We start from the raw sequence: 11182 nt of genomic DNA on the forward strand, positions 1-11182 counted from the left end.
TATAAAATCAGAATCGTTCTCATCTTCTTTTAATCATTCTTGCTTGTTCCTTCCACCATTGTCTTTCTGCCATCTAATCGCAGGGATGGAGGTGCAGTTCCAGAAATGATCCAACTGGATCTCCTTCACATGACACTCCAGGCTGTAGGAGCAACCTGCGTGCCCCAGGTCTTTGCCAGTGACTGCCCCATGCTGCTCTCCATCTGGTTTATTTCTCCATCTCAGTGTTTCTCGCATGCCCCTCTCCCATTAAATATTTGGGATTCCAGCTATGATCCACCTACAGTCATTATTTCACTTAAAAGGCATTCCCAGTGCTTCGGGTGAGGTAACTCTTTCCATAACCCTTAAATTGAACATGTAAATATTGTTAATAGAGAGACCTGTGTGACTAAGGTATGGAAATCTCTGCTTTCTCAATAGGTAGAGCATGAAACTCAGTGGGAGCAGAGGTGGCAATTAACCAAGGAAGTTAAAGGAGGGGTAGTTTGGCCTTTATGCCTCTATAAGATACCAGGCAGAAGGAAGGCAGAATCTCTCTTCCTCATGAAACGAAGAACGCAAACCTCTCTTCCTCGTGAAATATTTTATTTTCTCCAGTAGAGCTCTCATCGGTCTTTATTGATAAATCAGCTTTTATTGCTGACTATTCGAGGTAATAGCAGAAAAGGGGGCTCCAGTCACAAGGCAATGCCATTCTGCAGCCCGTACATTGCTCTGCAGAGGCAGCCCACATTCAGATTTATTTCAGCCAACAGCATCCATTATCAGGTACAGAAATAGCAGCCCAGCCAGGCACTTTATTTTTTTTCTTTTCTCCCTTGCAGCCTCATCCAAGTGAAAACTAAAATATCTCTTGTCTCCTGCAAGTTGCTGAGATTTTGAGATTGCAGTACTGTATTTCTTAAAGGAGTTATTGAAGGTTTTCTGACTGTCGGGTTTTTCCTATTAGGTTGTCCTGCACAGTCCCAAATTGGTCCCATATGCCCCTCTGATGTTAATGAGAACTTTGCTTCTCATCCATACCAGGTGCGATAAATTAAAAAGAATGGGGGCGGGGGGGGGGGCAGAAAGGACACAGATGATTAGGAGACTAGAGGGACCTAGGCAAAGGAAAAGATACTGTCACAGTTTACAAGTACTGGGTGGTTATGAACTTCAAGTAGAAGATTAAGGAAGGAGGAACAGGGGATTTAACTTGGGGGGGGGGGTGAAATGGAAAGACTTATTTCCCTTGACGTAATTGCTGAGCGGAGAAGGACGGAGAGTATTTTGCTCTTGTTGTTCTAAACCTGGTTGAAAATGCCACACGGAAAGGGTGAACAATTTCTTTATTTTGATGAAAACAGGTATTTTTCATGAAGTAAAAGCTGCAATTTAAAATGAACTGTTCTGCTTAATTCAGGTATTGTATTTGCCAAGAAAAGATTTATCAGCTGGCCAAAACCTTTGAGAACCATTTCAGAAATGACTGCGATCAATTTATAGGAAAAGTGGTGGGAAAACCGGTTAACAAAAAGTGCAAAAAGCCAAGTTTCTTTTGGACCCCTCAGAACAGAAATGGCATCAGTCCTCCCATTCTTCAGCTGACTCATCTTGTGTTTTCAACAAATGCCAGGTTACCTTCCTTGCCCAGGAATTAGGTCTTTACAGGCTGTTTAAACACAAGCCCATCTTCAAAGCCTTCAGCCAGCAGTTTCCCCCAGTTGCACAGAAATGCATGAACTTTGCAGCCTATCTTAAGCACTGGTGGAGCAGGACTTCTTGCAAACCCAGCTGGACTGCAAGCGTGAGTTTCTCCCCAGTGCAACTTCTGCGCAATCCTCCCAGAGCACTTGTACACCACTTAGACAGGAATAACACATCCTTTCACCTCCAAGAGTGCGTTCCCTTTCCCCAGCATTGCCAAACAACCTGCAAGCTTCTCCGAGAGGGGCTGTCCACCCTGCCTTCCCCTTCCCACACCTGGAAATACAGGAGTGAGAGAGGAAGGGCAAGGAGCAGAGACCTCCCCACCCAACCAGAAATGCCCAAGTCCTCTTCCAGGCACTTTCTGTCCATTTTCCCCCTCCTACAGGGAAATTGTGGGCAGTCACTTAGATGGCATCTTCCTGAGCAGGCACGGAGGTCCCATCTCTGCAAGGAGAGGTCCAGCAGTGCTGTTCTGGCATCTTGGGAAGGACCGTTGCCTATTTTAAAAGGTGAAATGACGCAACTATCAGAGGAACGAGCATGAGGAATTTGCAGTACAGCTAGGAATGCAACCAGCGCCTGCAAATATCCCATTCCCATTGCGTTAGTAGTTACAAAATAATTCTCTGTGCCGCTTCAAGTACCAACTTATGCTGAGAACAACACAAATGTCTTCACCGTTCCAGACTGACACCTTCATTCGTTAGTTCTGAGTGATCAGGCTTAACATCTGGCTTTTAGAAGTATCTGTCTTGTGGGGCTGGATGCAAGTGAGTCAATGGAGAAATGCAGCTAGGAGAAGGCTCCGAGATGCTGATAAAAAGAGAAATTCAACTGTGAAGTAGAGACTCAAAGCGCAACCCTTTCTGTCAGAGCCGTTTTCCCAGGCTAAGCTTAGTGTGGATGTAACAAACACACACTAGAATAACCTAAATCTTTATTTTATCTGATTATTGTCACATACATGCTATCAAAACAGCTTTCCCAAGGAAAAATTAATACAAAACAACAAATGGTATAGGGGAAGAAAAACCTTTCTGTGCCTTTCTGTGGATGTTATCTGAAACAATATCTTGGAAAAAACAGGGTAGCGTTAAGCCCAGTGGAAACATTTGTCACAGAAGATGTCGGTTTCTCCGTTGGGGAAGACCACTTGAATTCTCAGGTTATCAAGTCCTCTCACCGTCCTAGCCTCATCACAATCCTGCCCTGATGACACAGATAAAACTGGCCACAATACCCAGGACCATCACGGCGTAGCTGATTTTTACGCTGTTGGCACCACTGAAATTGCACAGGGAAGTACTGCAGCATTTGGTGGAGACAGCTGCTACACCGAAGTTCAGATTTGTCTCAGGACAGTCGGCAGAACATTTCTTGGTGATACGATATCCCGTGTCCTTGCCTGCGTGGAGAACAGACAAGAAAGGACAGCCGTTATTTAAGATTCCCCCGCAAGTCATGACCAGAAGGCAATGGGAGTATATTGTACTACACTTAATTTGCAGTGCAGCATTAACAGGGATCAGCAGATTTGATGAGTTCTGGGTGAATGTCCACACAGCGTGGATCAAATATGTGACAGCAGAAAGTCCTAGCTCAAGGAATTGCCAGTAACCTGCACTATGCCTCAGGTAGGACAGCAAGATTTCATTTTTGATGCATCTTTGGTTTCTAAACTCACGTTCCTTATTACCTGGAAGACCCTTTCTTTCCTGTGTCACAGACTGTGAGCTCTGAGTCCAAGCAATAGGATCTGCTCATGGAAATATATCTGCTGCAGCGAGCCCTGCCACAAGGTAGTAAGAAAAGTATCCCACACGGCAGATCACGACGCACACTCCATGTGTTGAGATCCTTAACCCTGAGTGATCAGTAATTCTTTCCAAAGAGCCCAATTAGTATCCCTAAAAAAGCTATTGTCCACCAAAGTCTTTAGGAAAAAAAAGCCGTGATACTGCTACTCACCAAATCCAACAGAGCTGTATGTTGTTGTACAGTATTTCTCATGATCTTCACACTTGTATGTTTTAAGACAGTTCCAGTTGGAGTGTTCATTTTCACATGTATAGCAAAAAAGTGAGGAAGCTGGAAAGAACACATATGATACATTAGTCGTTTCCAAGAATACCCTCCTGGGAAGAAAGTGTCAAAAGCTATGTCCCTTTTTGGATAATATGAGGTGAAAAATATTTTAAAAACAATTTTTCATACAAAGTGAAATAAAGGCTGGTTTTTGATTGATGAAGTTGAGAAAGCAAACAAACAGAACAAAGTAGATTTTTTTTTCTGTCTTCTTGACATTTCGGGTGATTAAATACGAAAACATTTTTCAGCCTGAGCAGCATTTTCAGATAACCTTTCTTTTAGATCAAGCTCCATCTCTATCTGGACCACACTGGCCCTGCTGACAGTTATCCATGGAAAAGTAGAGCTTGCTACCTACCAGGCCAGTTTTAGCAAGGAGAGGATAACTCTTCTCATGTAAGAGCTTAGTTTTCAGTGTTTTAATTTCAGAGTGCATTTGCAAAGAAATATACAGATATGAATTAATTACATCCTATAACACTCCAGTGAGCTACATTACTGAGCATAGAGTCACATTAAAGGGAGTGCCTTGGGAAAGGTTGCTTTGGACAGTGGAAGGATTATTCCCACCGGAGCCTGGAAAAATATATCTTCAGTGATCCTATTAGCAGGGCTAAGTCAGGGCGATGCCAAAGCCAGAAGGAGGTAGGATATGTATTTCTGGGCAAAAATGAAGTTGTAAATTGAGTCACACTTCCAGGCTGGACAGCTCTTGGCCAAGCTAGAAACACAGACAGAACATTGTCTCATTCCCTAGAGGTGGATTCACACCTGATGGAAGCTATTTCCCTTGTGTTCAGAGTCCCATGAAATGTTCCTCATGTTTTAGCAGCTGAACAGCTTCAGGGCAACCTGCCCTACTGCCAGCGCTGATGGAGAGCTCTTGGTCAAAGGTGACCGAATTGGAACCTGGGGAAGGTCCTCAGTTTGACTGAAATTTCCCTGCTTTGATTCCTCCTGGCTTTCTTAACCCAGGAAGGTTTTCATTTCTGTATAGAATGGTCCATATCAATTGAATTTGAACCTGTTTTTAACAAATCACCATTTGGCCAAAATAGGAACCTCCTCCCGAGGATTCTCCAAAGTGCAATTGCTCAGTTGATTCAAATTCGTGCCTGAAGTTGAACCTGTCCACAACACTTGATCGGACAATTCCAGAAGCGGTTTTAGAAGAAAATTAAGAGTCACTTTAGGCCCTAGCTACTTGGGTCCCGGACGTGACTGTACACACCCCCATCCCCATTCAGACTTGGGGCAGGCCCCATTTAAGGGTGGCCCAAGCTGCAACTCAGTGGAAATGGAAACACTATTTACAAGCCCAGTTCCAGGAGGGGAAGAAAGGATATGAGGACCCCACATGCAACCTTGTCAGGGGAAATATATTTTGAGCACCTACCTCTACTGTCTGAGCCAGAGGGGCTGCCCCACCCCCCACCCCCGCTCCCCCAGTAGAGCCATCGCCTGTCCAGGAGGTGCCTCCTTTCGAGACGTTATCTCCTGAGCAACGAGAGTAGGCCTGATTTTCTGATGGCAGTGCAGCATATTCCTGGGCAGGAGAGCGAGTGTGGCGCTCTGTAGCATATAATCCTACCACGGATACTATCTGTTTTGCCGCAGGAACAGGATACTCAAGTCAGTGGGCCGAATTAAAGGCTGCAGCTATAGCTCTTGATGAGAGAGATGCACGCTATCTCTATATGGACAACTGGGTAACATGCAAGGGTCTGCGAACCTGGTTACCAACATGGGCCACCGCACAGTGAAAGATGCATGATAAGGAACTCTGAGGGAGTCCCTTATGGGAAAGGATTTGGGACAGTGTGCAAACTAAAGCTGTATCTGTGCGACATGTTGACGCTCATCGGAAACAAGAGACCCTCAAAACTCAGCATAATCACAGAATCACAGAATCGTTTAGGTTGGAAGGGACCTCTGGAGATCTTCTCGTCCAACCTCCCTGTTCAAGCAGGGTCACCTAGAGCATATTGCCCAGGATCACATCCAGACGGGTTGTGAATATCTCCAGGGAAGGAGACTCCACCACCTCTCTGGGCAACCTGTTGCAGTGCTCTGTCACCCTCACAGTCAAGAAGTTTTTTCTCAGCTTCAGATGGAACTTCCTGTGGTTCAGTTTGTGCCCATTGCCTCTTGTCCTGTTGCTGGGCACCACGGAGAAGAGGCTGGCCTCATCCTCTTGACACTCCCCCTTCAGATACTTGTACACGTTGATGAGATCCCCTCTCAATCTTCTCTTCTCCAGGCTGAACAGGCCCAGCTCTTGCAGTCTTTCTTCCTAGGAGAGATGCTCCAGCCCTCTAATCATCTTGGTAGCCCTCCGCTGGACTCTCTGCAGGAGTGCCATGTCTCTCTTGTACTGGGGAGCCCAGAACTGGACACAGTACTCCAGGTGAGGCCTCACCAGGGCTGAATAGAGGGGCAGGATCACCTCCCTCGACCTGCTGGCAACACTAATACAGCAGTCGACCAGATGGCGACTCCCTCAGAGTTAAAGCAAGCTTGGCAAGCGCATGAACGATCAGAGCATTATGGCCCCATTGCAGCTCAGGCTTGGGATCTATCACGAGGGCATCCCATGTTGGCGTTACATTGGTATAAGACAGCACATGCTAACTGTCCCATTTGTATGAAGATAACAAAAGTGCCCCTCACCAGCACATATGGTCGCATCAAGCGAGGCAAACAACCCTTCGTAACCTGGCAAATAGATTATGTAGGTCCATTGCCCGCCTCATAGGGGTGAAAGTATATATTAACTGCTGCAGACACCTACACAGGCCTTATGTATGCATATTCTACCTCCCATGCAAATCAATCCTCTACTGCACGGGGCTTAGAGCAGCTCATGTATGCTTATGGCATACCAAAAGGAATGCAGAGTGACCAGGGTACCGTGTTTGCCGGCCATGTAGTACAAGAATGGGCAAAGGACTTGGGGATCACCTGGATCTTGCACATACCCTACCACTCTCAAGCTAGTGGATTAATAGCGAGAATGAATGGCCTGCTAAAAGAACAGATTCAAAAACTTACCCCCACGCAGACCTTAAGAGGGTGGGTGAGCATACTCCTACAAGCACTGTTTATGCTTAACAACGGGCATGTTGGAATGCTTCCTCCCTATGAGCAAGTACAACCCAAACCAACCCTAGTGATTCCTGCTCAGATATCTGTAAGGGAAGGGGAGTTGCCCCCCGCTTACTCACCTCTGGGGAAGTAGACTTCTATACACCCAAGCAACTGATGATTACTGGACAAAGAGTTGTGCGCTTACATTTGAGACTTGACTGCCCTTCACAGTGTGTATGGCTGTTTACACCCTTAATAGCTGTTCAAATAGCCCCACTCTTATCGACCTCATCTCAAGATTTATCTTTCCAGGTATCCATATCCACCCCAGTGAATGTCTCGCAGGGACCACCAATACTGCGAGGAATTCTGATCCACAGTGCTGGGTTGCCTCAAGTTCAGCAAATACTCTCAGTACAGTCTTTAGCCAGTGCATGGATACTAAGTCCTCAGAAGGAAAAATGGCCTGGCACTGTTTTAGCAGATGGCCCAGGAGCCACTGGTCTAGTTCTTCCTGATGGCGACACCATGCCTTTCTATCTTCCCATCAACAGGTTATCAGCTCGGCATCTCTAAGTTGGCTGTTGGAATGTTGCCTCTTGTTGACCACGACAGATGCTATTGATCCGCAAGGCCATCCAGCCTCCCATGTAAATACATGGATTTGGCTCACACAAAGATCAGCTCACCTCTGTGCTTTCTGTGTTGCAGGAGGACAATCACTGAATGATGTCTTCACTACGTGTCACATAGGTGTACTACCTCCGCTCGTGGCATTGCGGAGTTACACTTTTCTAAAAGATTTTGCTATTTCTGTTATTCCCATGAATTTATGCAATTTGGGTGTTGTTTCCCAAAAGCTGACACCTTGGGCTTACTCTTTTCATATAGCTAACGCATCTAAAACAGATATTTGCTTTTGCTTTGTAAATGCTACCTATGTTCTGTAGAAAGTAACCAATATCCAGTTAATTTGTAACGACACTATGAATATTACCTGTGCATCTGTTCGCCTGATACTACCACTAGGATGGTTCCTTCTGTGGGGCACTACAGCATATACATATATGCCAGCCAGCATTACAGGTGGCCCATGCACTGTAGGTCATGTTGCTTTAACCATCCTCCCCTTTATAACAAAGTGGTGAAGACCCCATGGCATATCCTAGATTCCACTTGTAACCCCGAATAAGTTTATTTTCCCATGCAGAAGATAGGCCTATTGTTAAGCCTGGTTGGGATCTCAGGGGTGGTGGTGCGTAGTTATAAACAGAACATATTGCTTGTGCTTTAGCTCAAGGTTTAAATTGGATATTTGGAGCCACTGTCTCTTTAAATAAAAGGTTGGGAGTAGTATGGCAAGGAACACTGCAAAACCATCTAGTGATCGACTGTCTCCTACTACGACATAACCACAGATGTCATAACTTCACTGGGATGTGCTGTTTTAACGTCACTGATGAATCAGCATCGATTAAGAACGCTATCAGCCACTTAGAAGATATTATCCAACATATCCCGCAGAACGACAGAGATGGCTGGCTGGCTCAATCATTTGGCTCCCTAATGGGATGGCTGGGCCACCTTATACAAGGAGGACTCTTGTTTATCTTTGCTTTGCATTATGCTATGTTTTGATTTCATTGCTTTGTAAATTCTCTTGCCCTCATACTCCACGTCCTTCTGAAGACTGAGACGGCCTGTAACTATCTTTCTATCACAGGGGTGGAGCGTATGGGAAAACACGGAGGAATGTCGAGGAGATAGACGATGGAAGCTAGCCAGACCATTCCATGGGAAAAGGAGCATCAACAAGGCGTGTTGACTCACAGTCATGTGGCTGAGCCCGTGCCAGTGTGGCGTTGCACCTGGGCTTTGAATCGGAAGCAGAGATGAGCTCAATAGCCTTGCTGCGCATGTGTGTAGTCCATAAAAACCTCACGTAGTGCCCCCGCCCGGCGTTCCTCGCCCTGGACTGACGCTCAGCGGTGCCAGGGACTCTCCCGCTCCATTATTGCCTTGATCTGGAAATCGCTGGGGAACCCCCGCTGAGACGCAGAGGTAATAAAAGCTCAGTATCGACCCTACTGTGCCTTGTGTTCGTGTATCCGTCCCTGCCGGGAGTCCAGGCGGTGCCCCTGCCTTACCCTTGCACCAGTTTACAGGCTTCAGGAGTTAGAGCTAGATATGCTCAGTGCCATACAGAGCCCCCTTGGGAGCTCTCCCCTTGGAAACTCTGCTCTGGTTCTGTTTTGCCAGACTTTCTGGAAAATCTTCTACAGTACTGAGGCTTTCATTTGGGTTTTTGGTTGAATTTGAATAAGTTTTCTGTCTTTTTGTTTGTTTTTTAATTTCTGGATAGAGGCTCACACTTCAGATGTATTGGACTGTGCCAGCGTGTTCAGTCCCTTTCAGTCCGTTGCACAACCCCCCAATTTTTTGCAAGTTTTATCATTATCATTATTTGTAGGAAAAATGCTCTGAGAAGCACTGCATGCCCTTCAGTAGAGGTTTCAGGACTGCAGAAGGAATGAAAGATCCCTTTGTGAAACATCTAAATGGGTTCCTCAACACTAGCTACGTCCTTGAAGGCTCCTCTCCCTCTCATCTCCTTTCCTCTCTCCCTCCCCTACTCTGTGATGGCCCTCACAGCTGGCTGGAGGAGAACGGGGGCTTTATTCATCACTCAGAAGATATCACTGTGAACGACCAGTCACTTCCAGCATAACGCAGCGCATGGTAGTGACTATCTGACCCACTCTTTCGAAAGTGCCTCGGTCCTGATTTCAGCATTACCAATGATGGGGACTTGCTGCAATTAGCTAGCTGGGCTCGTGACTAAAGTGAACTCCTCCAGCTCAGTTCAGGGTCATCTTCTACATCTCATGGCTTTGGTGAGGAAGAAGCCCTTAACAGGTTTCTGTTTCCCTCCAGGATATTTCTAGGCAGTTATCTAGTCTTCCTTTTGGGAGAGGCTGAGCAGGAGCAGTCTGTCCTGCTCAGGCATACTTGCTTGCCCACCTCCGCAGGTCCTGGCTCACTGCTCTCCAGCACTTCCAGCCTCGCGCACAGCTGGTTCCAAACCTAAGCAGTGTGCAGTAGCAGGGATCATGCCAGCATCAGACACATAAATCAGATAACATGTCTCTTAGTGCTCCCTGGTAAAACAGCTAGCAATATCTATGCCCTTCCTCTATACAGCATTACGTTGCCTGCCCTGGTCCCCAGACATCTTTCCGTTAGTATTTTCCAGTGGCTTGTGTTGTTTGCTTCTGTATTAAAAAAATGCTTTTTTTGTCGTAGCATGACTGCTGGTCTCCCAATGTTGGGATGCTCTGCAAATTATTCTGTGCTTTCTTCCAGTTTTCCTATAGCAGCTCTCAAGGGCTCATGGCCAAGCTCGACTATTTGTGAATCCTATTACAAACACACTCATTCCCAGACATTTAAACTCTTTAGACCTATAAGCAAAGAGCTCTTAGTCTTTCAAATATCCGCCAGCAACTTAATTTCTTAATTGTAATGTCGTTGTGGGATATGAAGTAAAACACTGAGAGAAGATGAGGTCTCAACACCAGTCCTGTTATTTTTATCAACAATAACAGCAGTTTCATTCACGAACAAAAAGAAAACCGAACACAAAACTGTGAACCCAGCTTAATTCCTTGACTCTCAGCGTTTTTCAGTTCACCTGTGAGTGGCTGGAGCCTGGTACTCCAAAGTGCCAAAGAAAACAGAAGGGGTGAGCTCATCTTCTCTGGGTTAGGAGCTCCTCGTTATAGCTCATCCAGCAGCTAAGACTCAACAACATTTAATACAGTTTGAAGCAAGTGATGCCAAAAGAAAGTTGCATAGCAGGACTGCAGCAATTGCAGTAAAAGCTGTCAAATGTCCTTGTCCCTATGTTTTCACTAACCTCTCTCCTGGTATTTTCATCCCCTTGTTTTAGGCTCCCCCAGCCTCCTTAGTTCCTTACCTTGCTTGACACACAGGACCGCAGCCAGCAGGGCAATGAGAAAAGCCTTCATGGTTGTTGTGCCCTCAGAGCCTGTACGGTATGGGATGTTGCACCATGGGTAGGTTTTATACTGGGACCACATTTGCTTTGGTTTCCTTTGATTACAGCAATTTGAGGTTTGGGGAGTGACGAGACATAACATGGGATCAGTTGCTGGGTGTGTTTGTGTGTAGCCATTAACCTATTAATGGGCTTCAAGTAGCAATTTTTTCTACCTCTCATTTAGAGTCGGTTTTTCTTTTCCAAGACAGGCTCCTGCTCATCACGTCTGTGTTGCTAATGTGGGGAACAATTTGT

General features: G+C 45.9%; 1 protein-coding gene across 1 annotated transcript; it reads right to left on the reverse strand.

Annotated features, from left to right (window-relative positions):
• Positions 1-1332: 1332 nt before the first annotated feature.
• LOC104153185 (lymphocyte antigen 6E) lies at positions 1333-10943 on the reverse strand. The gene is made up of 3 exons (XM_009688946.2): positions 10844-10943; positions 3661-3780; positions 1333-3097 (listed from the first exon to the last, which is right to left on the reverse strand). Exons 1-3 carry the CDS (start codon positions 10893-10895, stop codon positions 2889-2891), a joined length of 381 nt encoding a protein of 126 aa, XP_009687241.2. The 5' UTR covers positions 10896-10943; the 3' UTR covers positions 1333-2888.
• Positions 10944-11182: the final 239 nt, after the last annotated feature.

Source organism: Struthio camelus, chromosome 2 (assembly GCF_040807025.1).
Source record: "Struthio camelus isolate bStrCam1 chromosome 2, bStrCam1.hap1, whole genome shotgun sequence".
NCBI classification, from domain to species: Eukaryota; Metazoa; Chordata; class Aves; order Struthioniformes; family Struthionidae; genus Struthio; species Struthio camelus.

Bases quoted from the DNA above. Each gene is read 5' to 3' on its own strand.
- LOC104153185 (XM_009688946.2), bottom strand. From the start codon at position 10,895: ATGAAGGCTTTTCTCATTGCCCTGCTGGCTGCGGTCCTGTGTGTCAAG. The intron at 3,781-10,843 runs GTAAGGAACTAA...TGTTCTTTCCAG, and splicing joins GGTCCTGTGTGTCAAGCAAG to CTTCCTCACTTTTTTGCTAT. The intron at 3,098-3,660 runs GTGAGTAGCAGT...TTCTCCACGCAG, and splicing joins ATACAGCTCTGTTGGATTTG to GCAAGGACACGGGATATCGT.